The 26,554-nt window shown below is 41.7% G+C and overlaps 1 protein-coding gene across 10 annotated transcripts in view; it reads left to right on the forward strand.

The window, feature by feature from the left end:
• plch2a (phospholipase C, eta 2a) overlaps nucleotides 1-24,634 on the forward strand; it is a 191,189-nt gene extending 166,555 nt beyond the window's left edge. For 8 of the 10 annotated variants that reach the window (XM_044209945.1, XM_044209946.1, XM_044209949.1 and 5 more), the window contains 12 exons: nucleotides 2,013-2,168; nucleotides 3,127-3,225; nucleotides 4,907-5,007; nucleotides 5,357-5,445; nucleotides 5,866-6,048; nucleotides 6,206-6,313; nucleotides 6,926-7,050; nucleotides 8,199-8,283; nucleotides 11,016-11,162; nucleotides 12,495-12,574; nucleotides 17,014-17,395; nucleotides 21,756-24,634. In XM_044209945.1, coding sequence (XP_044065880.1) covers nucleotides 2,013-2,168; nucleotides 3,127-3,225; nucleotides 4,907-5,007; nucleotides 5,357-5,445; nucleotides 5,866-6,048; nucleotides 6,206-6,313; nucleotides 6,926-7,050; nucleotides 8,199-8,283; nucleotides 11,016-11,162; nucleotides 12,495-12,574; nucleotides 17,014-17,395; nucleotides 21,756-23,416 — 3,216 coding nt within the window. In that variant the 3' untranslated portion in view covers nucleotides 23,417-24,634. Of the gene's footprint in view, nucleotides 1-2,012; nucleotides 2,169-3,126; nucleotides 3,226-4,906; nucleotides 5,008-5,356; nucleotides 5,446-5,865; nucleotides 6,049-6,205; nucleotides 6,314-6,925; nucleotides 7,051-8,198; nucleotides 8,284-11,015; nucleotides 11,163-12,494; nucleotides 12,575-17,013; nucleotides 17,396-19,976; nucleotides 20,006-21,755 lie in introns of all 10 variants that reach the window. The other 2 variants (XM_044209952.1, XM_044209951.1) reach the window with 2 other exon arrangements.
• Nucleotides 24,635-26,554: the final 1,920 nt, after the last annotated feature.

The following is a 26,554-nucleotide window of genomic DNA, read 5'->3' on the forward strand; positions in this document are numbered from 1 at the left end:
CATTTTAGGATGGACCAATGTGGCCAGTGGTTACCCATTAAACTAATGATGTTTTGATGAAAGGTCTTTATTGGGTCCTAATGAATATGTTTAGTTCAAACGTTGGCAGCACGTGTGGCCATTTTGTTCACTTTACTGAACAAATGCACGGACAAAAGTACTGAGGTTTCAGGTGTTGGCCACATTTTATTCAAAACCACTGCAAAAAGCATCTTAAAAATTCAATATGTGCACAAAATATATTTTTGTCAGCGTGGAAAAGCCTCTGAAACTGCCAGATGTCTTATTCTACCTGAAATATGTAATCCCCCTGCATCATATCAGATGGCAGCACTGACTAGGCCACATGCCTCATCAATCAAAGCTCAGTATTAGTGCACATGTGTCAACACTGAATATTCAGGACAGAACACTTAGAAATACAACTGTCCATGGAGCATGTTGCTGTTGCTTGTGGTCTGATTACAGACTGAAGTGCCTGATGGATGCACTCTGCCACCATGTGGCTGAACTGAGCATGTGCACATTACTCTAAGCGAGGCACTGAGCAGTGCTCTCTCAATAAAGACATCTTTTATTCATTCCACTTCATCTTTATAAAGGATGTCCCACTGTCATGCTCTCACATGTGGAAATGCTTGAAAGGTCCATCCATCATCCAGTCTGGGAGGTTCTGCATTATGTAACATAATGCATTGCTTCATCTTTGCTCCCTATGAAATGGGAGTTCTTGTGGGATCCTGCATGATGTGGTGTTCTTACTCTGGTCAGGCCAGGGTAGGAGACGATTATCCAGGGTTGCTTCTACAGAAGAACCTCAGATAAAGCCAGCTGACTTAAAGGGTCAGTTCACCTACATTATAAAACCGGATTGGCTCCACCTACCTTCAGTGGTGTGCACCATGCGAATAGTTTTGTTTTTGTTTGTCCAGGTTTTGAGATTTCTGCCTCCACCACAGTACAGTTCTTTCCAGAGGCAGGGTTCCTGGAACAGTTTGCACTGGAAATACTTTTTAGCCATTAAATATTTCCTAAGGAAACTGTTGATACCATCAGAGGTAATTTAAGTGAAGTGACTCTTTAACACATTTGGCAAAAAACATATTATTTGGACATCATACACTCATACAGTATACACAGATTCCCATCATGTACCGTCCTACTCGCACATCTGGAATGAGTTACACTACTAAAGCAGGGGAGGTTCTGCATTATGTAACATAATGTATTGCTTCATCTTTGCTCCTTGTGAAACTTTTCCCAGGTGCATTTTACTTGGAGGGAAGATTGTACAAAACAGCAATAGACTTCATGCACAAACATGTGGATCGTAATAGTCCCTCTAAGAGGAGTCGAAATGATACTGCTAAATGAAGTTTGATGGTTTTGTTGTTTAAGGTTAAATAGCTGAGGTTCTACTGCTCGTTCTTCTCTGAGGGTTTTGCACATTTCCTGTATTCCTAACTGTAAATACTTTTCACAGGAAGAAATTCATTGTTTTTGGATTTAATATTTTACGGCTTCAACTATCGGTTAGTTTCATTATTAATTAATCTGTTGATGTTGAACAGTCCCAAACCCAAAAATATGAAATTGGCAAATACTTAAAAGCTGCAAATTCTGGAGTGTGTTTGGCATTTTTGCTCGATAATGACTTAAATGATTAATAGATAATCAAATTAGCTGTTAAGTCAAGTACCTAACATACAGTTATGTTTCTGCAGAAAGAAAAAAGATGGTTGAAGATCCAGAAAGCTTAAGTTTCATCTCTTCTCACATAATGTTCCCCAAAACTGATTTCAAATTGTACAAACCTGTAACCGTATATAAAACAGGCAGTCGCCTACTAATATAAACCACTGTCAGTTGTGGTGCACGCGTGTGAAACGTGTCACATTTACGACATGGGAAATGTGAAAAATGAGCAATTCCTCCCACCTCTCGTATGTATGATCATATATCATCATCATCCTCATCATTATTCTCTGTGTAACTGTTCCTTCCTCCTCCAGACGTCCGCCAACAGGAAGCAGGTGGAGAACATGGCCAAGAAAAAGCTGGACAACCTGATGAAGGAGTCCAAGATCCGCGACAGGGAAGACCCAGACAGCTTCACCATCGCAGCCCTCCCTCCTGCTGGGAAGCCCACCGACAAAACTGGCTCTAAGGTACACAGCCGTGGACTGTCTTTTATTTATATATATATATATATATATATATATATATATATATGTACACATCATCTGGTGTTGTTTTGCTGGCTTACTGTGGGGAAAAGGTAAAAGTCAGCCTTCACTCACTCACTGTTCTTCATTTACACACTCTTCGTGTTATTTTGTACTGATTTGAAACAATCCAAACCAACTTCATTTCACGCTTTACAACCTGCGGTTTAACGCTCCGTTAAACATTTACACCTCAACCATAAGCAGTTACACAGCTTTTATTTAGGCTGTTTTTTTTGGGTTTTTTTAGGTTCAGTTCAAATACTTTGGAAGCCCATTTCTGCCAACGTGATGGGGAAAAAGATCCTGTAAGTCATTATAATGAGAAACTCATTTTTTAGTCATTATTTCTCATTATAATGACTTACAGGATCTTTTCTGTTAGTCACATTGGCAGAAGTGGGCTTCCATAAAATATTGTGTGTTTGTGTGTGAATTTAGGTACATGATTCAGTTATGTTATTTGGTATATTTTGTGAAGTCTGAATACAGATAAAATTGCGGATATTTTTGTGAATTTTATGTTACTGAAGACACATGTTGAGCTGTTTGTGGTGTGAATTGCTTTACGTGTGAGGCTGGTCTCCGCTGGGAAAGAGAGTGGAGCTTGTGGTTGATGGCTCGCCCTCAATATGTGAGTGGTGAAGCGAGTGTAACTGGAATCTTACTGTAGGTCAAAGCAAACAGTTACGGTGAAGTTGTTTCCTTCTAAGAGCAACCAATTTAATTGCTTAAATCATCCCAAACAAATCCTGAAAATAACAATTCAGTCCATTAAATGATAGAAATGTGGCACGATCATAAGATGTCGGGGAGATTGACGCGGGAAGTATTTTTTCTCATTTTCAGTTACAAATCTCGAAAATGTTTCCTAACACAACAGTTTCTCCTCTGCTTTCAGAGTAAAAGCGAGGATGGGACGGACACAGCGGACGAGGCTAATCCCAGCAGCAACAAGCGTACAGGCCGCTCCTTCATGGGGAGCTTCTCTAAACGCAAGGTTGGCCTTTTTAGTTCTTCTCTCAGTCAGTCTCCCAATCATCCATTATCTGCGATGAGAACAGAAAGAGGAAAGAATGGTTTCCAGTATTGACTTTAAATCACAAGGTGTTTCTCGTCAATTTGGTGAGAAAAGAGAAATATAAACCAGACTTCTTGTCTTTGGATGATGTGTTATTATGTGACTTTGTGGGTTGTTGTATCACCGCTGCATTCAGCAATAACATTACATTAAAGTCACACATGTACAAAACATTAAAATAGAACAATCTGAACGTAAAAGTAAATAACAATAATAATCTCAGTTCATTCTGTTCTATGTTCTCAAAGTTAACAGACTAACTCTGAACATGTCTTCAGCTTCATGTGAGATCAGCGTGCGTTTTATCTAACCCCCAAATGTTTCGCCTCTCTGACTTATACAGGTGCCCTGGGATTGAGAGGCATTGATTCCCTCCCCTTAGTGTGTAGCTTGAGCCAAAAATAATACTTGGACACATTTCGAACTACTGTGAATGTTTTTTTTAACCCAATTTAAAGCCAACTTTAGTTCATTCTTCAGGTGTTTTTTAAATGTAAATCATTGGCATTAGTTGGCACAGTGGTGTTGTCTGCAAACATTGTTTAATCGGCTTTATCTAAAACAAGTGGCATATCATTAATACATATAGAGAAAAGCAGCAGGCCTAAGCAACTTCCCTGGGGGACACCATACTGAACCATCCTTCATTCAGAAAAACTACCGTTAAAGGAGACATTTTGTGTTCTACCAGTCAGGTAGCTTATCATCCAATCAGAATGCAGAAAAATTAAAACCATTAAGAGTATTTTATGATATATTCGATCAGCGCTGAAATGGAGTAGGACCGCACCAACCACCCGTTCTAGTCTCTATCACTCACCCACTGATCTGCATTAAAGCTGTACTTGTAGAGTGACCCTGGTTATATGCCTGCAAGAGTTCTGAGTTTAGTGTGTTCACAGAAAAAGAAACCCGATCAAACCTTTCTTTCCATTAACTTACTAAGTACAGGAAGAATGCTGTTACTGGCAAATTATCCAAGGATGCAGTCACTGGACAGTCAGAATAAAGTAGCATTGAACCAAATTGATATATATATATATATATATATATATATATATATATATATATATATATATATATATATATATATATATATATATATATATATATCAACATGTGTCAGCCTCACTACAAGTGGTGGAAAGCTTATATATACTTAGTAAGTATTTACATGATGATCTACAGAGAACAGCAGATTTTATTTAGTTCTTTAGAACTACAAATAGATGGTTTTGAAAAGCAGAAATGGTCAATTATTCATTTAAGTCATTTTCAAAAATGCTTTTCTGTATTTGATATTGTGAACTGAATACCTATTGAAGTTTTTTAATAGACTTAATGGTTATTGAAAACTAATCAATATATGAATCATAATGACAGTAATTTTAAGGTGCCCTAGCTTTGTGTCTGTGTTCTCATTACCTCTTACAGAAGATGGCCGACAGGCTTGTCTCAAATTGTAGTGAGTCTTTGTCAGATTATACAGCTTTTCAAAAGCATCCAGGATACTTTGACAAATTGGATTTGACCATCACTAATCATCTCTGAGGAGAGCTGTCACCAGTATTCTCATTGTTACTAACTCTTTCTTCTGCAGAAAAAGACAACCAAGCTGAAGAAGACGTCGAGCTTCGAAGACACAGATACAGACCAGGAGAGTACAAGTAGCGCCTCCCGTGTGCCCTTGCACCACAGCAAGTATGCTACACACACAGACACACACTCCGCTAGTACAGTTTGTTATACAGACACATAAGTGTGTTGTCTTCCCCTGTAGATGTGATGTTAACATAGGAAAGTAAGTTAGCTTTGATATAAATTATTGCACTTATCAATATTGTCATATGAATGTGACGGAGAGATGTTCTTAGCATCATTTTAGGATTAAAATCAAACAAAAACAAATGTGACGTTTCTGATTAATCTGTAACATAAACGTAAATTCTGACGTGAAGTTGTGTGTGTATACAAGCACTGTCACACTACTGTGTGTGTGTGGGCGTGTGTGTGTACTTCTGTAACCTTTGACCTGTTGTTGACCTTACAGAAAGAAGAAGACCATGAAGTTATCCAGAGCTCTGTCTGATCTGGTCAAATACACGCGGTCTGTGGGTCTCTATGATATCGAGGCACAAGGTGAGCCGTTCTGTACAGTTATCTTCTCTCACTCAAACAAATGAGCACTGCTAACCTGATGCTAACTGCATAATAGAGACAGTGTGTACTATCTGGGCTCCCTGGTAACTTTTAATTGAGGGTGGTTTTTTTATTATCTGCCCTTTAATACTGAAGATAAAATATGAATACTCAACATCTCAAAAGTATCCAAAACTGTCACGTTTTGAAAGTTCAGATTCTTAGTCTTGTTTCAAATACTGTGTTCTATTGCAACAGATCACTGCAGTTAGATTTAAAACAATGTTTTAATGATATAAAAAGCAGTTTAAATCTCCATAAATCCCTGTCAGTGGGTCGCTCCTTGATAACATTTGAACTGAATGGAAGTTTATGAGCCTGATGAAGAAAACAAAGATGTCTTCGTGTTGTTCCTGGCAGCCAGCTGCAGCTGGCAGGTGTCGTCGCTCAGTGAGACCAAAGCCCACCAGGTGATGCAGCAGAAAGCTACGTCCTTCATCAGCTTCAACCAGCGACAGCTCTCCCGCATCTACCCTTCCTCTTATCGCGTGGACTCCTCCAACTTCAACCCCCAGCCCTTCTGGAGCGCCGGCTGCCAGCTTGGTATGACCTTAACCTGTTAACTGATCCACGCCGCTGCCACTGCTATTATTAATTCTGCCAGTCTGTCAAGACTTAAGTCATTTTCTGTCAGTCAGCTGCAGTGTTGCTAACCCTTCCCACAGTAGCTGTGAAGTGAAGTGACCTGCTTTGATTTCAGTTGCACTCAACTACCAGTCAGAGGGCCGGGTCCTCCAGCTCAACAGAGCCAAGTTCTACAGCAATGGCAACTGTGGCTACATCCTCAAGCCTGCCTGCATGTGTGAAGGTCAGCACATAAGATTCATTCACATCATTTTAGTAGGAAATATGGATTTTATTTTTAACATAGACCTCAGGAATATTTTCATTTTGTAATTTTCAGTATGTTTGGTATTCCTGCATGTTTTGTTTGTGTGAGCATCAGAAGACTAATAAAGTACAGTAGTGTGCTAATATATGAGGAGGATATTTGCCTCTTTTGAATAAGATTAATGTTGTCTTATTAATCATTTTTAATGTTGTAATATTGATTTCAACCAATCGCTAGTAGATAGTTATATTGTGCTATGGGCAGTTTGTAAATTGCAGCTAATGTAATTTGTAGTTCTCAGCTGAAACGTGAAAAACCTCAGTCTAAGAGCAGTCTAAATGTATTTTATTGATCTTTTTCATAAAGAGTTTGAGTTCTGTTATGTTGTAAATGTTGTTTCAAAGGCCTTTCTACAAACTTGACATTTCAGGAAAACATGGAAGACTTGTACTATTGCCTTTTAAATATGATTACAATATTGGCAATGGAAATGGTTATGATGAAAATGTTTATTTTTATAATTTACAATTAAATTTGGTAAGAGAAGGTTCACAAATAAACAGCGTACTTCCTTTCTTCCCATTGCAGGTGCCTTTAACCCCAACCTGGAGGACCCGCTGCCGGGTCAGATGAAGAAACAGCTGGTGCTGAAGATCATCAGCGGACAACAGCTGCCCAAACCCAAAGACTCTATGCTGGGAGACAGAGGAGAGGTAGGACACACACTTACAGTGGTGTGAAAAAGCGTTTGCCCCCTTCCTGATTTCTTATTCTTTTGCATGTTTGTCACACTTAAATGTTTCAGATCATCAAACAAATTTAAATATTAGTCAAAGATAACACAAGTAAAAACCCTCCAATGTGGCTGAATTACAACAATTCTACAAAGATGAGTGGGCCAAAACTCCTCCACAGCGCTGTGAAAGACTCACTGCAAGTTATCGCAAACGCTTGATTGCAGTTGTTGCTGCTAAGGGTGGCCCAACCAGTTATTAGGTTTAGGGGGCAATCACTATTTCACACAGGGCCATGTAGGTTTGGATTTAGTTTTCCCTTAATAATAACAACCTTCATTTAAAAACTGCATTTTGTGTTGACTTGTGTTATCTTTGACTAATATTTAAATTTGTTTGCTGATCTGAGTGTGACAAACAAAAAAAGAAATAAGGAAGGGGGAAACACTTTTTCACACCGCTGTAAAACTGTTGTGTGTTTTTAGAAGGTAATTCATCAAACAATAAAAATATATACATGCCAAAAAATTAAATATACTGGGAGAAATATTGTAATATATTAGGTTTTTATGTGTTTCAGTTAGTGTTGTATTATGTGTCTGTGAAACGTTTTAAAGATCTCAAATACACTTTGATTTTTGTTGCTTTATTTAAGAAGAAAGAATCTTTCAGTTTATCACAGCGGTTGACTAAGTAACACCACCACTCTCCAATGCGTTGTGCACCCCTGCTAACCTGTGAAATGCACTCTGTATTGTAGAAAGCCGCCGTGCAAATCAGTCCTCTAACCAGTCGTGGAATTCCTGGAACGTCATGGAATTTAAAATGGGAGTGTGAAACAAGTCGTATAAAGCCTTTAGTTTCTCCAGAGGGAGCTGTGTGAAGTCTGATAAATTCCTTCAAGTGATGTCACTTGAGTCAGCGCTACTAGCATAACACACCCCGATCTCCAACCCAACTTCACACCTTCCCTGAGTGGAGATTTTCAGCCAGACTATAGTGTGAATCAGATTATTATAAACCAGGAGGTAACGGACTGTGATCTTTGAAAGGTCTTGGTACTTTTCATCAGAGCAAGTGGTTAGTATGAAGCAATACCTTAATGCTGTGAAACGTCTTTCTGTCAGATCATCGATCCCTTCGTGGAGGTGGAGATCATCGGCCTCCCAGTGGACTGCTGCAAGGAGCAGACCAGAGTGGTGGATGATAACGGTGAGTTGATGGAGAGGTGAATTATTCTGGTTCATTTGTATTCAGAAACTTCAAATACTTGTGACCAAGTCTGTCTATTGCCATAAAAATACCCTGTATTGACTGAGTAATAGAGACTTAATACTAATGCAGAGAAAATAAATTATTGGATTAATTTGTGATGTTCGAGACTATAAGTCTACGTTTATCTAGAGTTAACTAAAGCCTGGTGTGCCTGAAGGCTGCTTCCATCACACCAGCATATTTCTGCACGACACAACCGCTAAAAACTAGGCTGATCTGATCCAGGTTTCTAACAGGTCTCATAACAGAGTTTGACCTTAATCAGGCTGTAATCCAGTCAACATGATTACATTGTCCACCCAGAATAAAGCTTTTTATGGAACTGGACTATTTTCAAGTGGTTGGAATGTGTTTTTATGTTGTACAAGAATGAATGTGAGTGAGGTCTGATATTTCCAGCTGTGCTGACTGTGTGCAGACACCAGCAGGAATTTTAAAGGGGGGGGGGATTATAAAGAGACATAAACAGGTTTGTTTTAGACTTTGCTCCTCCCATCAGCTGCTGATACCATAAACTGCCCTCGTCCTGCTTGTAGCCATATAGGTATATACTGTACATATAAGGTCAGACAAGTATCCCAGCATGCATTTCTCATCAACCATGGCCACTTAACAATTTTCCTTGGCGTTCTCGTGATGTGAGGGCCTGCTAGCCAGGCGAGACGGGCCAGTCAGCATCCATGGTCATCCCAGGGAGAACAGTGTGGTCTCAGCAGCTCTTTGGTAGTTTACCGGCTTCTCTGGTGTCTCTGTAGTTCTGTGTATGAGATTCTGAACATTAATATAGCAGCAAACAACTATTTGCTATGTAATATATAGCGGAGTAATGGCGTCCCGAGCAGAGGATGACGTCACACCCCCCCTGCCTGTTAACGATGACCTGCGAGGTAACAACGTTCCTCTGTGGACTTCTGGCTCCTTACTGTATATGAACCGGCCGTGCCACACAAATAAATAAATATATATAAATGAAGAAGAACAGAGGCAGTGTGCTGTGTGATATTAGACTTGGTTTTATTATAAATATATATTAAAAGTTATGATAACAGGTGTATCTGTTGACTGCATTTCAGCCTTAAGTGGACCTTTGAGTTGAGATTATTTTGTCCCAGCTGAGCTGCTGATGTCAGGTAGAAGTTGCGGGTACTGCGTCCTCCCGTTCTCAGGAGTTTGAACTCCCAAGAACGTGAGTTTGAACTTGGCGTACTTGTTATTGAGTAAGGCCTACAGGAGTGATTAATTTGCTTTATAAGTGATATAAATGTGTCAATGTGAAAATCTGAGTTTTGTAGATATTGCCAAGCGTATCAGGTGCTGATGTTTTGTGTCTACATCTGTCTAACCAGAATTTAAGGAGAAACTTGCTGCAGTGATGTACAGGTGTCCTCCAGGACCTGGTGACATCACCGTTGTGTGTGGTTACAGGTGCAGTAGAATATGGCAAAATGGCCTTTTTAGCATTTAAAAGATAAGCAGGATTTACAATAATGATATCCACAATGCTAACATGTAATTAGAGATGGTCAAGTGAAACCTATTAAATGTTAAAAGGGCTTACTATAACATAACACATTTCTGACCTGACCAGTCAGGCTTGAAACTTTCATCCAAAGAGGACAACAAAACACTGCTTTTCAGCCTGGTATTAAGTCTTTAAAACTGTGGAGCGTAATCAATTTAATTCAGTGGAATCACGGCCAGCAATGTGGACTGCTCTACTACTTGTGGGCGTGAATATAGCAAACCGTCTGGACAGAGCTGCCAGAGAAGCAGCCAGAAGGTACAAAACAGGAATCGATCAGCTGTGTTGCATCATCCGCTTTTGATTTGACCTTGCTCTGCTCTACAGAAGAGACATGGTTTGCAGTCAGTTAGCAAGCCAGCTAGCTGAGAGAGCTATTATGACAGACAAGCGCTGTCGTGTTCCCAGCTGGCTAGCATATTAGCAGTGAACTTGCCAGCTACAGTAGTTTGTCAACTAGCCCTGCGAGTAGCCCCCTACTTCACCAGGAAAGTCCTATTTTGCAAGGACACACGGATGAATTTCACCGAGTCACTTTCTGGTGGGACAGGGCTTTAACACGATAGTTTAAGATTCGTCATTCACTACTGGCCAGTTTGCTGTGGTACTCGCTGTCTACTACTGACTGCTCCTCAGGGCTGTTTTCTGTAAACTGAGCCACACATGATGTCCTGGTGTTTGCATGAGGAGAGCTGTGGTTTGTTGTGGTTTGCCTTTGACATGTGATAAATGTATGTATGTGCTGATTGGACCAATGCATTGGTTGAATGTAACTCTCTACCTGATCTATAATTGATGAGCTCAGCATGAGGAGACATGCACAGGCAGCACCTCTCAGTCTGCTCTCTCTCAACACACACACACACACACACACACACACACCTTGAATAATTGATGAGTGCTGAGCTCGCTCTCTGACTCTCTCCTGGACCGTCCACGCTCTCTGTCCTCCGTCTCTATCACTCTCTCTACTCTCTATTTATCCGCCTAACCTCTCCTCTCTCCTTATTATTTGTGTCACACTTTCTCCTGCCATCTCTCTCAATTTTCTTCTTTTCCCCCCTCTTCCTCTGTCCTCCCTCGCCCCCCTCCCCTCCACCCCCCTCCTCCACCCCTGCCTGTGACCGCTCTCGGGACGGTCCCGTAGGGTTCAACCCCATGTGGGAGGAGACTCTGGTGTTCACGGTCCACATGCCGGAGCTGGCCCTGGTGCGTTTCCTCGTGTGGGATCATGACCCCATCGGCCAGGACTTCATCGGCCAGCGCACCATCGCCTTCAACAGCATGATGCCAGGTAAGACGTGGTGAAGCACCTGCTTTTAGATGGAACTGATGGGTATCCCGCATCTCACCCGCATCTTCCACAGATCATGTTTCTATGGTCTATGGTTCCTTGTTTTTGCGTTTTGTTTCTGATTTTCTGGTGATATAATTTCCAAAGACATTGGAATTAAATTTGCTGAGAGTAAGATAAATAAGAGGGTAAGTTGAAGGTTTATTAAAAGTCAGACGTGGAGATTTGTTACCTTTCTCTAATGTCATGTATATGATCCAATAAATTTCTTATCCGTGCTCTGCTGGTCGAATATCAGAAACTCTTTTGGAATGAATGAGACCAGTACTGTTTGGTGCACTGTGCTATTATGAATTGCATTCTTTCAGAGGGTGAGATGAGAAGATGGATACACAGTGTATCTGTGTGTGTTAAGTACAGAGCTGGAGTAAGGGTGTGGTTAGCCTATCTTAGGCTCAGATAAATGTAAAGTAGGTGTAGGTGCTGGGACTGTTTTGTAAAGATCAACTTGTTTGCAGCATCTCCAGCTGCCAGATACTTCTTAGTGAAGAACAGCCAAAACCTGTGCTCACCGACCGAGCCCACAAAATTCCGTACTGTTCAAACACAGCAAAATAGCATGCATCAAAAACATCTGTCTTTATTTACAGCTCAAACACTGAAGTGTGTATTAGCAGAAGCACACAACAGTGGCATGTACAGGCTTTACACGCGACCATGCGACTCCGACTTTCACAACTAAAACACTATTTGGATGCTTTTATTTGAAGTAAATCGAGTCAAGTTTATATATAGCCCCATGAGAGATTAGCATTTGATTTTTATTTACATACGGAGAGAGAGTTGTTTGTCATACAGCTTTTACAGCTAGGAGACAGGACTCAGTTGGAGGCTTCATTAAGATTAATGTGAACACAGAGCTGAGTGTCATCTGCGTAGCAGTGGAAATATATATGCTGAAGCTACAAATTTGACCACCCAGCAGAACAGAATAAAGTATCAAGCCTTGAAGGACACCATACCTTACAGTATTCAGATTACCTGTTAAATAGTGACCTGTTTGTTAGATAGGATCTATGTCACAAGAGTGCTACATTATGGACTCCCTAAATAGTTTTGATTTTAAGTGATCCAGTAAAATGATCTGACTGACGGTGCTGGTGAGGAGCTTGAGTCGGAGTCGGTGGCTAGAAGTAGAACATCAACTATAGAAAAAGTTTGTTTTTCTGCTGATTGATACAACAGGTATTTATCTATAGCCATTTCTATCTGCCCTGTTGTGTTTGACTCGCTGATATTGTAGCTGTCTCTGTGATGTGTGTGTGTGTGCAGGTTATCGCCATGTGTACTTGGAAGGTATGGAGGAGGCTTCCATCTTTGTTCATGTAGCTGTGAATGACATCACTGGTAAGGTAGGTACTACTGAGGAAGCCAGCTGAAAACGTACGAACAAATCTGTTACCTTTGCTCTTTAATTGAAATTTACTCTAAAATTAGAGCTTTTTAAAACATTGACGTATCTCCCCTGTGTGAGACTGTCCATTGTGTAAAATGATAGTACAATAAGATTCTGTGTTCATTACTGTAGAGCCCGGCCGACATTGGATTTTTGATACAGATGTCCATATTTTTGACTTTCAAAAATCCAATCATATATTAGCCGATAATAATGTTTTTAATATAAATCCATAACCAGCATTTTTGATAGGGATCTCTTAAACATGTTTTTTAAAGAATTACTGGACTGAGTGAGACATTTTACAGTGTAAAAATAACTTGTAACTGTAATGGAGACACTGTTTCTAAATGACCTCAAACTTATTTTTGGCATTACAATATATCTGCAGTAATCTAAAAATCAGCCCGGCCGATTTATCGATTGAGCTCCAGTGTCAATAAATGACCAGCGCCTCGCAGGTAATCAAATCCAAGGAAAGCTTGGAAACTGAAAAGCATCTAAAACTAATTCTGTATTGTTCAGACAGTACAGTAAACAGTAGACCAGTTGTGTGATTTGTTCTCTGGTGGCTGCAGGGCTTTCTATGAATGGACCAGCAGCACTGATAGTGATCATTTTTCTAAACAATTCCTCTGCTACTGCTTAGGGCATGGTATCATTTGAAATATTTAGATTATACTGCTAATAGGATCCCTGAGTGCCAGTCCCACTTTTTTAATGTCCTTTTTGGAGGAATATTAATGTTTTTCACTTTCTTGTGACAAAAGACGTTCTCAGCTGTTAAATTTCGTCTGAACACAAGCAGCCTACGTGGCTGAAATGAAATACAGTCAAAATGAAATACAGTCTAAAATTGGCAAAGTTCATGGTTTTAAATCAGAAACTATCTGATTAAAGAATATCCACAGTACGAATCTTAGCAAGCGTCCAATGCCAGCTTTTTGTACTTGACTGTGATAATTGGTGCTGTGGGCACATTTCAGTCAGTACCAAAAAACTGAGGTTTGATAGCCAGCCCTACGACTGCTGAAAAAACTAAAGAAATGAAAGGAGAAATATTAGGATCAGACATCGTCGCTGGCTGATTGATTAGTTGATTAACTTTATTGTCCCAAAGGGAAATTGGTGTGCAGTGTGGGCACAAAATTTAATATACACAATAAAAACATACACAGTAGAAACAATCAAAGACACTGTGAGCCACGGCTTGCCACCCAACATGAGCTGGGTGTCCTCATATTTTTGGCCATGCAGTACAGTATGTTCATACAGTTACAATAAATTAATGACCAAACCTTTATTGGAAAATAGGCTTCACTTCTGTTCGATTCGGCATAAATTACAGATGAAACAGTTGCTCAGCGGAATGAAAATGGTGCTGTGGCAGATATATTGGCTGTGTGTATTGTTGCTGTTATTTCTGTTTCAAAATGTTTTTCTTGGGTCATAAATAATGCAGCCGTTGCTATCTCCACACAAGCTTAGATTTTATTCCCCTTTGACCTTTTAGATTCGATGCACTCAGCTGTCTCCAGCCATGTTGTAAATGACCGCTCTGTTGTTCACATTGTCCTTACTTTGAACTTCCTCTTTCTCAGCATTTGATGTGTGCTTCCTGTTGTGATTTCTCTCTTACCCCCCACCCCACCCATTTTTTCTCTCTTTCATCCTCCACCTCTCTGATTTTCGTCTCTTCCTGTGTCTGTTTGTGATTTCAGTGGACCCCTCTTTTTCCAAACGCTCCATTTAGAGGCAGGAAATTTTTAGGAGCCCTGAAGCTGCCACTCAAAACTCAGGTGTAGTGAGACCCAGTTGGCATTTTGCATGAGCCACACGCTCCACCCCCTTTGCCACCTAAGTGACACCCCCTCTGCACACCCCCTTCTTGTCAGCCAACTGCAAGCATTATAAACATTAAAAAGGCCAACTCATGCCTCACATGAGTTATGAAGGCTTGACCTGCCTGCTTCCTCATTGACCCCCCAAGTAGATCCAATGTCATCAACCTACACAGTTAAAGAGCTGGATAGAGAATAGAGGGATGTGAGTCAGGAAATCTGCCAGGCTGCAGTGACTTCTCTCTGGGGTTTTTAGCTGAGAGCATTTTTTCCTCTCTTTTCGGTGCACTGCACTGCAGGGGGATTCAGTTCCAGTGCCTTTGAGGACATGTATTTTCTCTTTTCATCTCTCCCCCTGGTTTTTAGTCTTTTTGTCTGTTTCTTTTCTTCCCTGGGAAAACGCACACTGGCGAGACATTTGCTTGACAGTTGTTAAGTGTCAGATGACTGATTGACTTTTTAAATTTCTCTTGTATAATGTAAATTCTTTTCTTGGTTTTGTGATTATGGCATTCCAGGATATCGGGGCAGAGTCTCATGAACGTTAAAGGGAACAGTCTGACATTTTGGAAAATATGCATTTGCTGTGTTACCCACACTGCAGACTCGCAGAGTCCGGCATTAGTCAGTCACTTTGTGACGCACCCAATTTAAATCGTGGAATTTGATTGTAGCTGCACCCACAAGCTTTCAGTCCAATTCTTTTGTAATTTTTACATTAACTATTTGCATCTTGTTGTGTATCTAACATGTTGCTGTATTTTATAGAATCAAGTTCTTGTTCTCAAAGCATACTGGGTTGCTATTTTTTCAGCTGCACTCCTAGAGTATACCTGGCAGCCTCCACTTAGCTGGAGATGTAGTACTGGTTAGATGATGGATATTTGCTAATGTCTCCGAAACCACAATGTGTTGTCTTTCCCCCTTTTTATCTCAAACAGTGTGGCTGTAGAAATGGAGATCGGTCAGTCTGTCGATCCAAAACATAAATCCAGACTCAAATGTCTTGACAACCATTAGATGGATTGTTCTTAATGTGTTAAAGGCATTCATTGGAGCTGTTGGAACACCCTGCTTCCAGCTAGGTGAAAGATGCCTGCACTTATCTCAGTACTGATGAACAGGGTTAAAACAATAATATTGAGCTTCTCATCTTCCTCTGGGTAAGACAAGTGTATTTGCCATAATGTTGGACTGTTTCTAAAATGAAAGGTTTTGCAGGCCAAAGGCAGCAGGACATGATATATTGAGCCTCATCTCCTGGCAGCTTAATGATTGCCATTTTCAGTTCAGACTGCATTTCCCGTTTTTCACTCAGCCTTTTTCTTTATCATCTTGTCTTTTTGTCTGTGCTGTTGCTTTCCTGTTGATAGATGTTCAATAAGCAATTCACCATTGTGCTCACCAGTCAGACCATTTGGATCTACTTCTTTCACATTGTTTGAAACTTTTAAGTAATGGCGAGTAATGGTTAAGAAACAAGTAATGGCGAGGGTTTTAGGTAATATAATATTACGCCTTGTCCCACTAAAGCTCCATTTGGTTTGGCATTTCTGTGGACTGGTCCAATGCCATTTACCAGATTGTGTTTCAAAGTGAGTTTCACAATCATCAGTGTCATTGTCTGAATGTCTTCATCATTGCCAATGTTTTTGCCCCAGTCTTTGTGACTTTGCAGCACCTAAAGGCACAGGAAACATCCATACAGTGTTACATTTTTGAAGTCTATGTAATCTGAATATTAAATATATGAAACAGATAGGTGAACAGTTTCAAGGCCAGCTTTACTGCTGATCATTTTCCAGTAATTTCTTTATTGATTATACACAAAAACTATTCTTAGCAATCTTCATCTTAAAGCCACTATTTTCAGAAATTCGACATGATTATAGCATCTTCATTATTCTGATGAAGTTTTTGTTTGAACAAAAATAAGCCTCGTGAAATTGGTACAGTCTGTGTTTTTTATGTCATTACTGCAGTGGTGTAGTTGTTCCACAGTGTCTTTTTGTGGTTCTACCTCTAGGAAGCGGCAAAATTGGAAATATTCAAACCCTACACACAGAAGTCACTGTATTTAGTTGTAGAGGCAAACACAGCCTGGGGTGCTCTTTGTTATTTAACTTTGACAGGTGTCGTCAAGCATGTGTTTGCCTAACTAATAATTTACCACTGGGACTACAGCTTGTGTATACAGATGTGTAGGTGCTCAAAATGTCTAACAGGTAAACACTTTGAATCCAAGTGGAATTCAAAGCCAGTCAGCATGAATTACAGCTGAATGATCATGTTGAAGACTGAGTGATCATTCACACGTGTTTTTACAGGACATTTCTTGGGTAAACGTGGATATTGATGGAATTTGTTTGTCACTTTTTAAGCATGCTCACTGTACAAAAACTGCCCATGTATTAATACAATAATGCAGTGTGGACCAGTGCCACCTGCATTATGGCAAACATTGTTCTTGTATGACCTCTCTGTGACTTATTCATTTAGGTTTGTTATGATTTGTTGTGTGTTTGACAATGATATTTTGTTGTGTTTTTGTCAGGCCAGAGCAGCCAGCGGCATAAAAGGGCTGTTTCACAGAAACCCAAAGCAGGCTTCTCTGGACAGCCATGCTGCTGCGCAGCACAGCCGTAAGCACCCGTTTGGTGCCCACCTCCTGCGCCGCACTGCCAGCGCACCCACCAAAGGCCAGCCCAAAATCAAGAAGGGCTTCCCAGAGATCGCCATCGACACCAAAGACTACAGCTCAGAAGGAGCTAGTGAGGAGCAAGAGTCTGAGGATAGGGACAAGGCCTCTGCTGCCGCCTCTCACCAGCCCACAACACCACAACACCGCAACGGGGACTCACTGGCATCCCACCAAGCCAAGGGCCCCTGGGACCATCCTGACACCAATGGGGCTTTTCACCCTGAGGAGGGTAAAGGTAAGAGCCCACTTTTTGCTCAGCGACGACCCGTGAGTGAGCCTCTGAAACGGGCCAGTCGGCTCCGCTTTCATGACCCGCTGGACATGAAGCCAGGGGTGTTTGCCCGTGTCGCACTTAACAGCTCAGGCAGGGTGGGGATGTCTTCCAACTGCATCACATGTGTGATGGGCTCCAAGGAGAGTCCAGAGGCTGAAAGAAAGGGTCAGGTTAAGGAAAGGCAGGGATGCAAGTCCAAAATGGCAGATGGGGAGAGACAGGAGAGAAGTAACCGCACCTCCTCGACCAAGAGACAAGTTCAGCCAGAGCCCGTACTCAAGCCCCAGCCCCTCGCTGCCCAGACAGAGTCACAGCAGTCTCCTCCCCTCCCCAAGTCCTGCGTGGAGACCCAGTTTCAGTACTCGCCCCAGGCACTCCTCCAACCTATCCCCTTACCCAGATCCAAAGCCAGGCAAACTCTGGGTGCCCAGCACATCCGACCTCAGCCTGACGCATCACAGAGGAACACCCGCTCCTGCAGCGTTCCCCGAAGACGCTCCCCCAACACTGTAACACCAGCGGCGAGCCTCACACCAGACTGCAGGACCAACCTCCGTTGGCAGCAGGCAACACCCCCTAACTATGGCTCTGTTTGCGGATCAACACTCGCCCCGCTAACAAACAGTAATGCAAATGAAGGTCTCTCGCTCAGTGACAGTAGCAGCTGTGAAAGCTTTGGCAGTCTGAGCAGCTTGGAGTCGCCTCCTATGCTGCCTCCGCGCTCTGTCCTCGACAGCCGCAAGAGGGCTGTGGGCACCCTGCAGCGCGAGATGAACGCCCTGTTTGCCCAGAAAATGGAAGAGTTGCGCCATAAATCCCCCATGTTCTTCGCTGGTAAGATGAATCTAGGGCAGCATTAGCAATAACCCGGTAGCTGCTGCGTAGTGGCTGTAGTGGGCCTAGTCATTATGTACTATGACTTCCAGTTATCCTCTGTACATGCCAAGACCATGAATGTTTGTATCATAATGTTGTCAGAATCATCCCTCTGCTGTGCACCTGTTAGTAAGACGCATCCCACGTGTCCCTGATCTAAAACCCTACGCATTTCGTTCCATCGTTACCAATTAGAGTTCAATTCTAGCTTTTGTAGCTTTTATCCAATCTTTATCACTGATTCCTATTTCAATTCATTGATTCCAATTTTGCCTCTCTATGCTTTAAAATACTGTTCCTGATACTACCCCCATGCTTGACAGATGAGACAAGTGGTAAGTTTTATCCTAAAATTAATTGAAGTTTCAACTTAATGTAGTTATTTTGAAGCATATATAAAGATATACCATAAATACAGAAAACTCAAAGCACACCTTTATATGACATAGAGCTACTACGGGTGCAACAGTGTTCCCGACTATTTGGTACAGGCTGTTTAATTCAGTACAACCTGTGAACCAAATAATGAAAAATAGTAACAACTTTAGTCTAGTTCTTGGCTTGTGTGTGTATATTCCTGAGTTATGTTGGTTTTTATGTTACCCAAGTTATTGCTGTCATGCTAGAATTCGAGGTTCTCTGTAAACTCCTCATTGGATTACACATAACAAAAATAAATAAAAAAAATAAAGCCTAGAAGAAATAAGCGTTTGAAAATTGCCCCACACTCCTTTCTCTGCAGTCTTGTTATGAACAAGCAGATTAGAGCAGCTTAATCAGTCTGTACCTGCCAGAGTAAACCTAGAATCTCTGTGCGCTGGACTGCAGAGCCTAATGTGTATAGTAAAGATTAATGGCTACTGTAGATGAATTGACAAATATTGCAGTTATTGATCAAAAATCTTAACGCATCTTGTATTTATTTTTTTGCTGTCAGACCAGTATTTTATTTTTTTTATCTGAGCAGATGTGAATTTAATCTGTCCATTAATCTACCCACTAATCCTCTGTCGAGGTATTCACGGTAACAATAGGTGCAACGTATGAAAGCCGATACTGGTCAGGATATATACTGCATTATTGGGCTGCATTGTACTGAAAATTGATTCTAGTGTAGAAGTTTAGTCAATTCAAGTCTAGAAATGTACAGTATTTCGAGTACATGACCTACAACAACTGGCTGAGCACTGGAAGTCACAAGGCACTGACGTCTGTGCTGCGTCCAGGTGAAAACCCCCTCTTCCTCCTTCACATGACATATTTCGGGGGAGTCCACATCCTGCTGAACACCAGCTGTTCTAAAACCCACTCCCCTTCAGCCTTTGTCAGTTTATCATGTGATGGCCATCTGTGTTTTTACTATCACAATGAATATGGGGGTAAAACTGAGTATGTTTAGGGAGTTGAATTTAAACATTTTCTGGCCTCATTACAATAGCTGACATCTGGTAAGTCATATGATGCTTAGCAGCTTCACCTCTTGTCTTTTCAGTGTAAAACAAATGCTGTGATGTTTGTTCTCATGTCGATTTGCGATAACTTCTCTAGTTAAGATGCTTTCTCTGTCCTTGAAGCTCTTTCCCTGCCTCCGTTCTCCCTCTTCTTTCCAGTTTTGCTAAACTCCGTTTTCCTCTCTGTCCCTTTTGCACGCTTTCTCTGTTCCTAGTGCAGAATTGAGGGGATGACCAGAGCCAGGTAAACCGCTGAATGCATGCAACCTTTAAATACATCCTGTGCACCTTCACTTCACCCATCAGTCTCTCTGTCTCACCAGCCTGCTTCTCTCATGACCCATATGTCACACCTGTGGGGGTTGGCTGGGGTTTGAAATCCATATTCTTCTCCATTTTCACATATTCTTGAAACTGCACTAACTCAAAATGACATCAGTGGAAGAAATGAGAGCACTATGCCAGCGTTGTTTGTTCACATCATTGAATAGGGGTGCCGGTCCAGACAGGGACACTCACTGTGGGCGAGTGCAAAACACAATTCATGAAACTTAGTTGATTTGTCACTTTTCACTGTTATGACATGTTTAGAGTCTTAAAGGCTTGTTCCGCTTTATGACGACAAGTCTTATTTTCATAATTTTGACCATAATTCCGATCAATGATAATACCATTGTACTCTCCATGTTAGTTCCTGAGATCTGGGTACACAGTGACATCACTAACAAGAAGAAAAACACGTTCAGAAACCAACCATTGTAAACATCCATCTCAGTTTACAGGCCCACGTCCTGGTTCAACGTTGACCTACTGTACTGACTAGTTTTAGGCACACAGTTTTCTGCTGCATTGAAGGATTACTGTGGTTTAGATAACCTAGCTAAGCTGGAGGTTGGTTGAAAACCTGTACATTCATCTGACTGCTTGGGTTTCTTGCCCCATTGTACTTCTTTTTAGCAATGTTGCCGTGTTCCCAGATCTTCACAATTAACTTATTGAGTACAGTGTTATTGTAACAGATACTGTACAAATGATGGTCAGACTTGTTAGTTAAGCTTCATTTATTCAGGAAGTCTCATTAAAATCAAGATCCCTTTTACAAGAGAGACCTGAGAACAAATGACATACTGTATATACAGCATTACAACAAGAAAACACAGTCACACAAAGCTCCGAAAAAAAGATTTAAGTTGTAATAAAGTGGAATTATCATTTAATGGTGGAGCAAGAAATATCTTTCTTGACATTACGAAGAGTAGTTTGAAAAACTTATTTTAGGTCAGGTCCACTTACTAGCTTTTTCTTGAGTTTTCAAATGCATCTCACAACCTTCATCAGCAAATGGAGTCAAGGACAACTGAGCATACTCACTTCATTAATGAAGGCCATGAGATTCAGTTGAAAGTTCAGGTAATGGGCAGTAATTTAGTAGGTTATTTTGTCACATTTTGGGCACTAGAAGCGTTCCATCAATATGACTCCAAATTTTAATTCTGTAAGCTTCTCTATGTAGAACTGATTCTGTGTCAAAGGCAACGTGAGGCTGTACCTTCACATCTATTCTTAACTTCAAGTGGAGATGTTCATACACCAACATCCACCATTGACATCTCTTCACTAAACCACTCCACTTCTGCGTGGCTGTCTTTTTCCTCATGAACCGATACCAGCCCGTTAAACGTAGTCCTATGCTGTGTTTTTTAACTCCTAAAAGTTGCTAAAAGTTCAGTACTCGTTTTCTGAGCCATTCTCCTTCATCAGGCTTTGTTTAACATCTAATAAAATATATTTCGTCCATGCGATGTTTCAAACCCATATCCAAAAAAAAAGTGCAAAAAAAGTGGCACTGTCAACACTTACGGTTTCACAGTAGCAGGCCCTCCACTGCCTTCACATTAAAATGCATTAATTGAGAAGCACATGCAGAAAGCAAGGATTTAGTATCAGCAGGATGATGACAGTGATAAAATTATTTGTTGTCTTTGTTTCCACAGACTGTTCCACAGCGCAGAGACCAGCTTCCCCTCCTCCATATCTTGCACTAAACTCTGAAGACGCCAGGAACACTCGTTTCATCCGTTCTGTCTCCGCTCCAGAAGAGAGCCTGTCTTCACATCTCTCTTCATCTACACCACTGCACTCACCATCCACAGCAATAAATGCACACTCCCCAATGACCATTCCTTCAAATGGCGTGGTGGACAGTCCTATCAAGGTGAGTGGAGACCCTGAGAAACCTCCTACCCTTCCCAGAACCACGTCACTCTCTCTGACGAACCCTGCTGAGAAAACTGTACCATCACAGTGTAGTCAAGACACCCAGACCAACAGAAGCCCTCATTCAGTCATGGAGCACACACCAAACCACAGGGAAAACCAAGAAACTCTGACAGAAATGAAAAATGATACAGCACCGTTAAAGTCTGACCACAGAGCGCAGCATTCTGCTGCAGCAGTGTCCACTGGAACCCCTGCTGTCCCTACAGCTCAGACAACCCAGGCCAGGAGAGCACTTTTTAGCAATTTGTCTTCACACACACCTGTAAGAAGAACAAAAAGTAAGGGCCAAGTGAGAGCCTCAGCTGGGCAGGCCCAGTCAGCAGTACCAGAGGTCTGCACGGATGCTACCATGAACGACCGCCTTTGGAGCAAGTTGGAGCCAAGCAGCCACCGAGACAGCATGTCCTCCTCCTCTAGCATCTCTTCTAGTGACACCGTCATTGACCTGTCCCTGCCTAACCTGGCCAGGAAGAGCCTCACAAGCCTGCCCACAGCCAGCAGCACCTGCGATCCTCCCTGGGTCAACTGCCGTCACTCAGCATTGGTCTCCTACGATGCTCTGCGAGTCAGCAAGAGCAAGTCAAACCCCAATCTTCAGCAAAGTGAGTGCCCGAACGATGAGCTTAAGCCCCGCCCCCTGCAGCCCCCCCAGGAAGCTTCTATGGACTCACCTAGCAGACTGACTCAAAGAAGGCACACCTGGAGCCGGCTCTACATGGAAGGGCTCAAGCAGTCATCAGCAAGCAGGCCGTCTCCTGCAGCGAAAACCCCAGTAACTACAGCTTCCATGTCCAAAAGCCTCGGGGATCTGACCTCTGATGACATTTCCTGTAACTTTGACAGTAAGTACCGCAGCATCAGCCGCAGCTTCATTGTTAGGCCAACCCGGGACCAGCTCCACAAGGGCAGCCCGCAGAAGTCTCGACCACCCAGCGACCTGACGGAGCAATTACGTAAGCTGACTGATGTAGAGCCCCTGACTGCTAGCGACTTCGCCCCAGGAAACAGGCCTAGCGAGTCACAGGAGGAGTCTATGGATGAGACCCTGGTGCGAAGGACCTCTTCGAGGAGCCAAAGCAGGGTGCGGTACATTGCAAACAGGGCCAAGAAGGCCCAGGAACGACAGAGGCTCCAGGGCCTGGTCCAGGGCAGAAGTGCAAGCTTTAGCCTTACTGGTAGCATTGACAGTGGAAGTAGTTCTAGCCCCATTGAGGAGCGGGGGAACCCCGAAGGGGCATGTTGCGTGGCGCGGAGTCCCTGCACCAGCCTGGACCTGCTGAGTCAGCTCACCCCCCTAGGAACCCCCTCCCCTAGAGAGTCCCAGTCCTCCCCAGACCCCGAAAACAGTGAAGTCTTTTTCATGCTCAAACTCTAAGAACTGGCTGACTTGGAACTGAGCGTGAGAGACACAGCTAGAAACTTGTTTGGAATACAGTCCATTTTTTCTCAAGTAGAAATCTTTTTTTCTAAGAAATTGCATATCTTGCAGAATATCTCACAGAAAACTGGTTCACAATGCAGATTATTTCAACGTCTCACAGAAAACTGTGTTCCACTGAGTTAGTAATCCATGAACAATCAATTCTACATCTTGAGGTTGTGCAAGATCCATTTTTTAACCTGTGCGTTCAAAAAACATTGTCTAAAAGCTACTGGAGAGCAGTTCTTCTAAAAGCAACTACTACAGCTCTGTCATCTGTTTGCACCAAATGTTAGATAATTGCCAGAATGTATTTAGTGAAAAATACCTGGGGTTTTTATATGGCTGTTTATGTTGACTGTGATCTACTCTCATGTTTGAGTATTGTTTGGAACTTTACATGAGCATACAGTAGCAATAGATCACGACTAGAGGACAGGATTTTAAATGATCCATTATTTTTATTTACTTAAACTGTAATGGTATACTTTAACTGAGTTGAAAATTAGAAACTCTATGTCAAGGCATTATTATCAGCCCATCCATACACTAGCAATATTTTGAAAATGATGGCATGGTATCATATTGAAGATAATGTACAGTTTGATGCTAAAAGCTGAGGCTTGTCACATGTCTTTGCTGAAAAAATGGAAAGGAATTATTCCCACAATGCAGGACAAAAGGTCTTCATTTTTAGTATTCCTTGTGTAGTGGTTACATTGTAATTTGACCGAACTGCCAATATTTTGCTAACCTTCCTGATCTGTGGCATGTCACAGCACTGAGAATCCTGTACTTTAAAGCCGTGTTAGACTACTCCATACCAAGTTTAGCCCTTTTTAGTTGCCTGCATGACCTTTATGCACTGTAATGTTTCTCCTAAGGCTGTGCTTTATTTTACAAAGACTTTTGATATGAAGATTTGTTAATATTGCAAACTTCTTTTTCGGATCGTCTGATGGTGATCACAAGAGCAGCATGTCTGAAACCCCGCGTTCTCATTGGTCCGTGGTAATAATACAAGATGGAAATGATCTGTATCGAAGCACGTTTATTTGTCGGCCTGCTGTATTGTTTGCACTGCCAAGCCAGTTCTTTGTGCAAAATTTTAGGGACAATATTTAATTCAAACAATGTGTAATTATGACCTGAATAAATCTCAAATGCATATTATTGAAAGTTTCACAGCTCATTTATTTCATTTACACTGACAGCTGTCTTAGTTCAGAGACAAAGAAGAGTCGTTAACAAACCAGTTAAACTGAGCCTTATACAAGCTGACATGTAAAAGCCTTTGGCCTTGGCCTTGGCAGGGTCTGCTTGCTGCTCTAATTATGGACTCTGCTTGGGTCTGTGTTTACCAGCCCTCACCTCACTCAACCTCTCTGGCAAAAAAAAAAAAAAACCCAGACCCCCTGCAGGAAGGGAGAATGTTCCAGAACAAAGACTTGAGGCTGCACAAGAGACGACAAGCTCAACCAGACGTTAAAGGAGAGAAAAACATCTTTTCAGTGTCGCTTGCCACCAGAGATCAGATTTTTTAGGCTACAAAACTATTTACTTAGACTTTCTTAGAGCCTAGAATGCGGTCTATGGTCATAGGTTTTGTACATTCCCCGAGAATATGCTAAAGTATTCAGTGTTTCTTTCAGAACAGAGTTCTTGGCAATATTGAAAGCCCTTTGAAGCAGCATGTACACTGTGGGACACAAACTTTCTACTGAAACCTGATCTAATGATAACAATAATAATAATAGTAATGGATTCATGCACACCTTTGAGTGAGGAAGCTAATGGAAATGTGTTCGTATCAGCTTCCCCTGGAACACTGATCAGTTCTGCAATAAATAATTTGGTCAAATTTACCCTAAACTTAAAGCTTCTTTAACTCTAAGACTAAAAGTCCTTGAAACCCTAACCCGTCTTCTGTGCAGCCCCTCCGGGCTTTCTCAGGACACTGATTTGTCAGTCAAAGGTTTGTCCATTGTCAAGTCTGTGGTTTCCAAAGCTGACGGCCACCTCTGGTGAGCTGTCACGCACTGCCAAGCCACTTCTTCAGCTCTGTAAGACTTTGTGAATCGCGACATGCTCATTTTAGCGCCACAGACTGCGCTCCAGCCAGCACACAAACACAAAAGACAGCTTCATTAGGATTCCAAGAAAACCACAGAGTGCCTCTTAAAGCTGTATTTATCTAGACAATTTGGCACGGCTTGGCCTCTCAACTGCAACCTCCAAGCCCTGTCTAGCACTCCAGGCCTGAGAGAATGTTTTGTCTCAAAGAGCGAATGCAGTCCCTCCTTTCAAGATGAAATCACTGCCTGTTTTCGAAGGTTTTGTACAAACAAATTAATTTAGTCTGTAGGCTTATGCTTAAGACAAAGTAACAGGGCAGATTTTTGTGGATACTAATAAAATATGAATTACTGTAGTCATGTAATTTATGAGTTTGGGGGGTTGGAGGCGTCTTAACAGATGTCAAACAGGGTGTGAATTGGGTTAGGTTTTTTTAATTTACCACCCTGAGCTCAAACTGTAAGACAACTACAAGCTGATGTTTTTTCTTTGGCGTTGTGTTGAGGAGTCAGGAGAGAGACAATGTGCTCCAAAACAAAATCTCTTCCTCTGATTCCGGGGAACTCCAATTCATCCATCTGTAAACTCATTCTGTAAACCCCCCCCCCCCGAAACCTCAAACCCTTCACCCCCATCCCCCTCCCTTTCTCTAAGATCCTGTTATGTAACATTACAAAAACAAGTGTGGTAACCGTTAGGTCATTACACTTACACACTAGCTCCAAAAGTATAGGCTAATCAACAGACCTACTGACCCCCAAAACATCTAGAATAACAACTAACACAGTAGGATATTGTAATTCATTCAGTTCATTTTATTTCTTGGTATCAGTTGGAGGAAGAAAAACATGGTTTGCCTCAAAATCTCCATCATTCATAAAAGCCATGTAGGTGTTGGAGTCTTTTTACTCTCGAATACATCCGTCCCCAATAATTTGATATCATTTCTCTTCAAACTTTATTCTGCCAAAACCTCTGCCCAACAATCACGAGTTTATTCTCCCTCTGAGGTCCTAT

This window comes from Siniperca chuatsi, linkage group LG10 (genome assembly GCF_020085105.1).
Source record: "Siniperca chuatsi isolate FFG_IHB_CAS linkage group LG10, ASM2008510v1, whole genome shotgun sequence".
Classification (NCBI taxonomy): Eukaryota; Metazoa; Chordata; class Actinopteri; order Centrarchiformes; family Sinipercidae; genus Siniperca; species Siniperca chuatsi.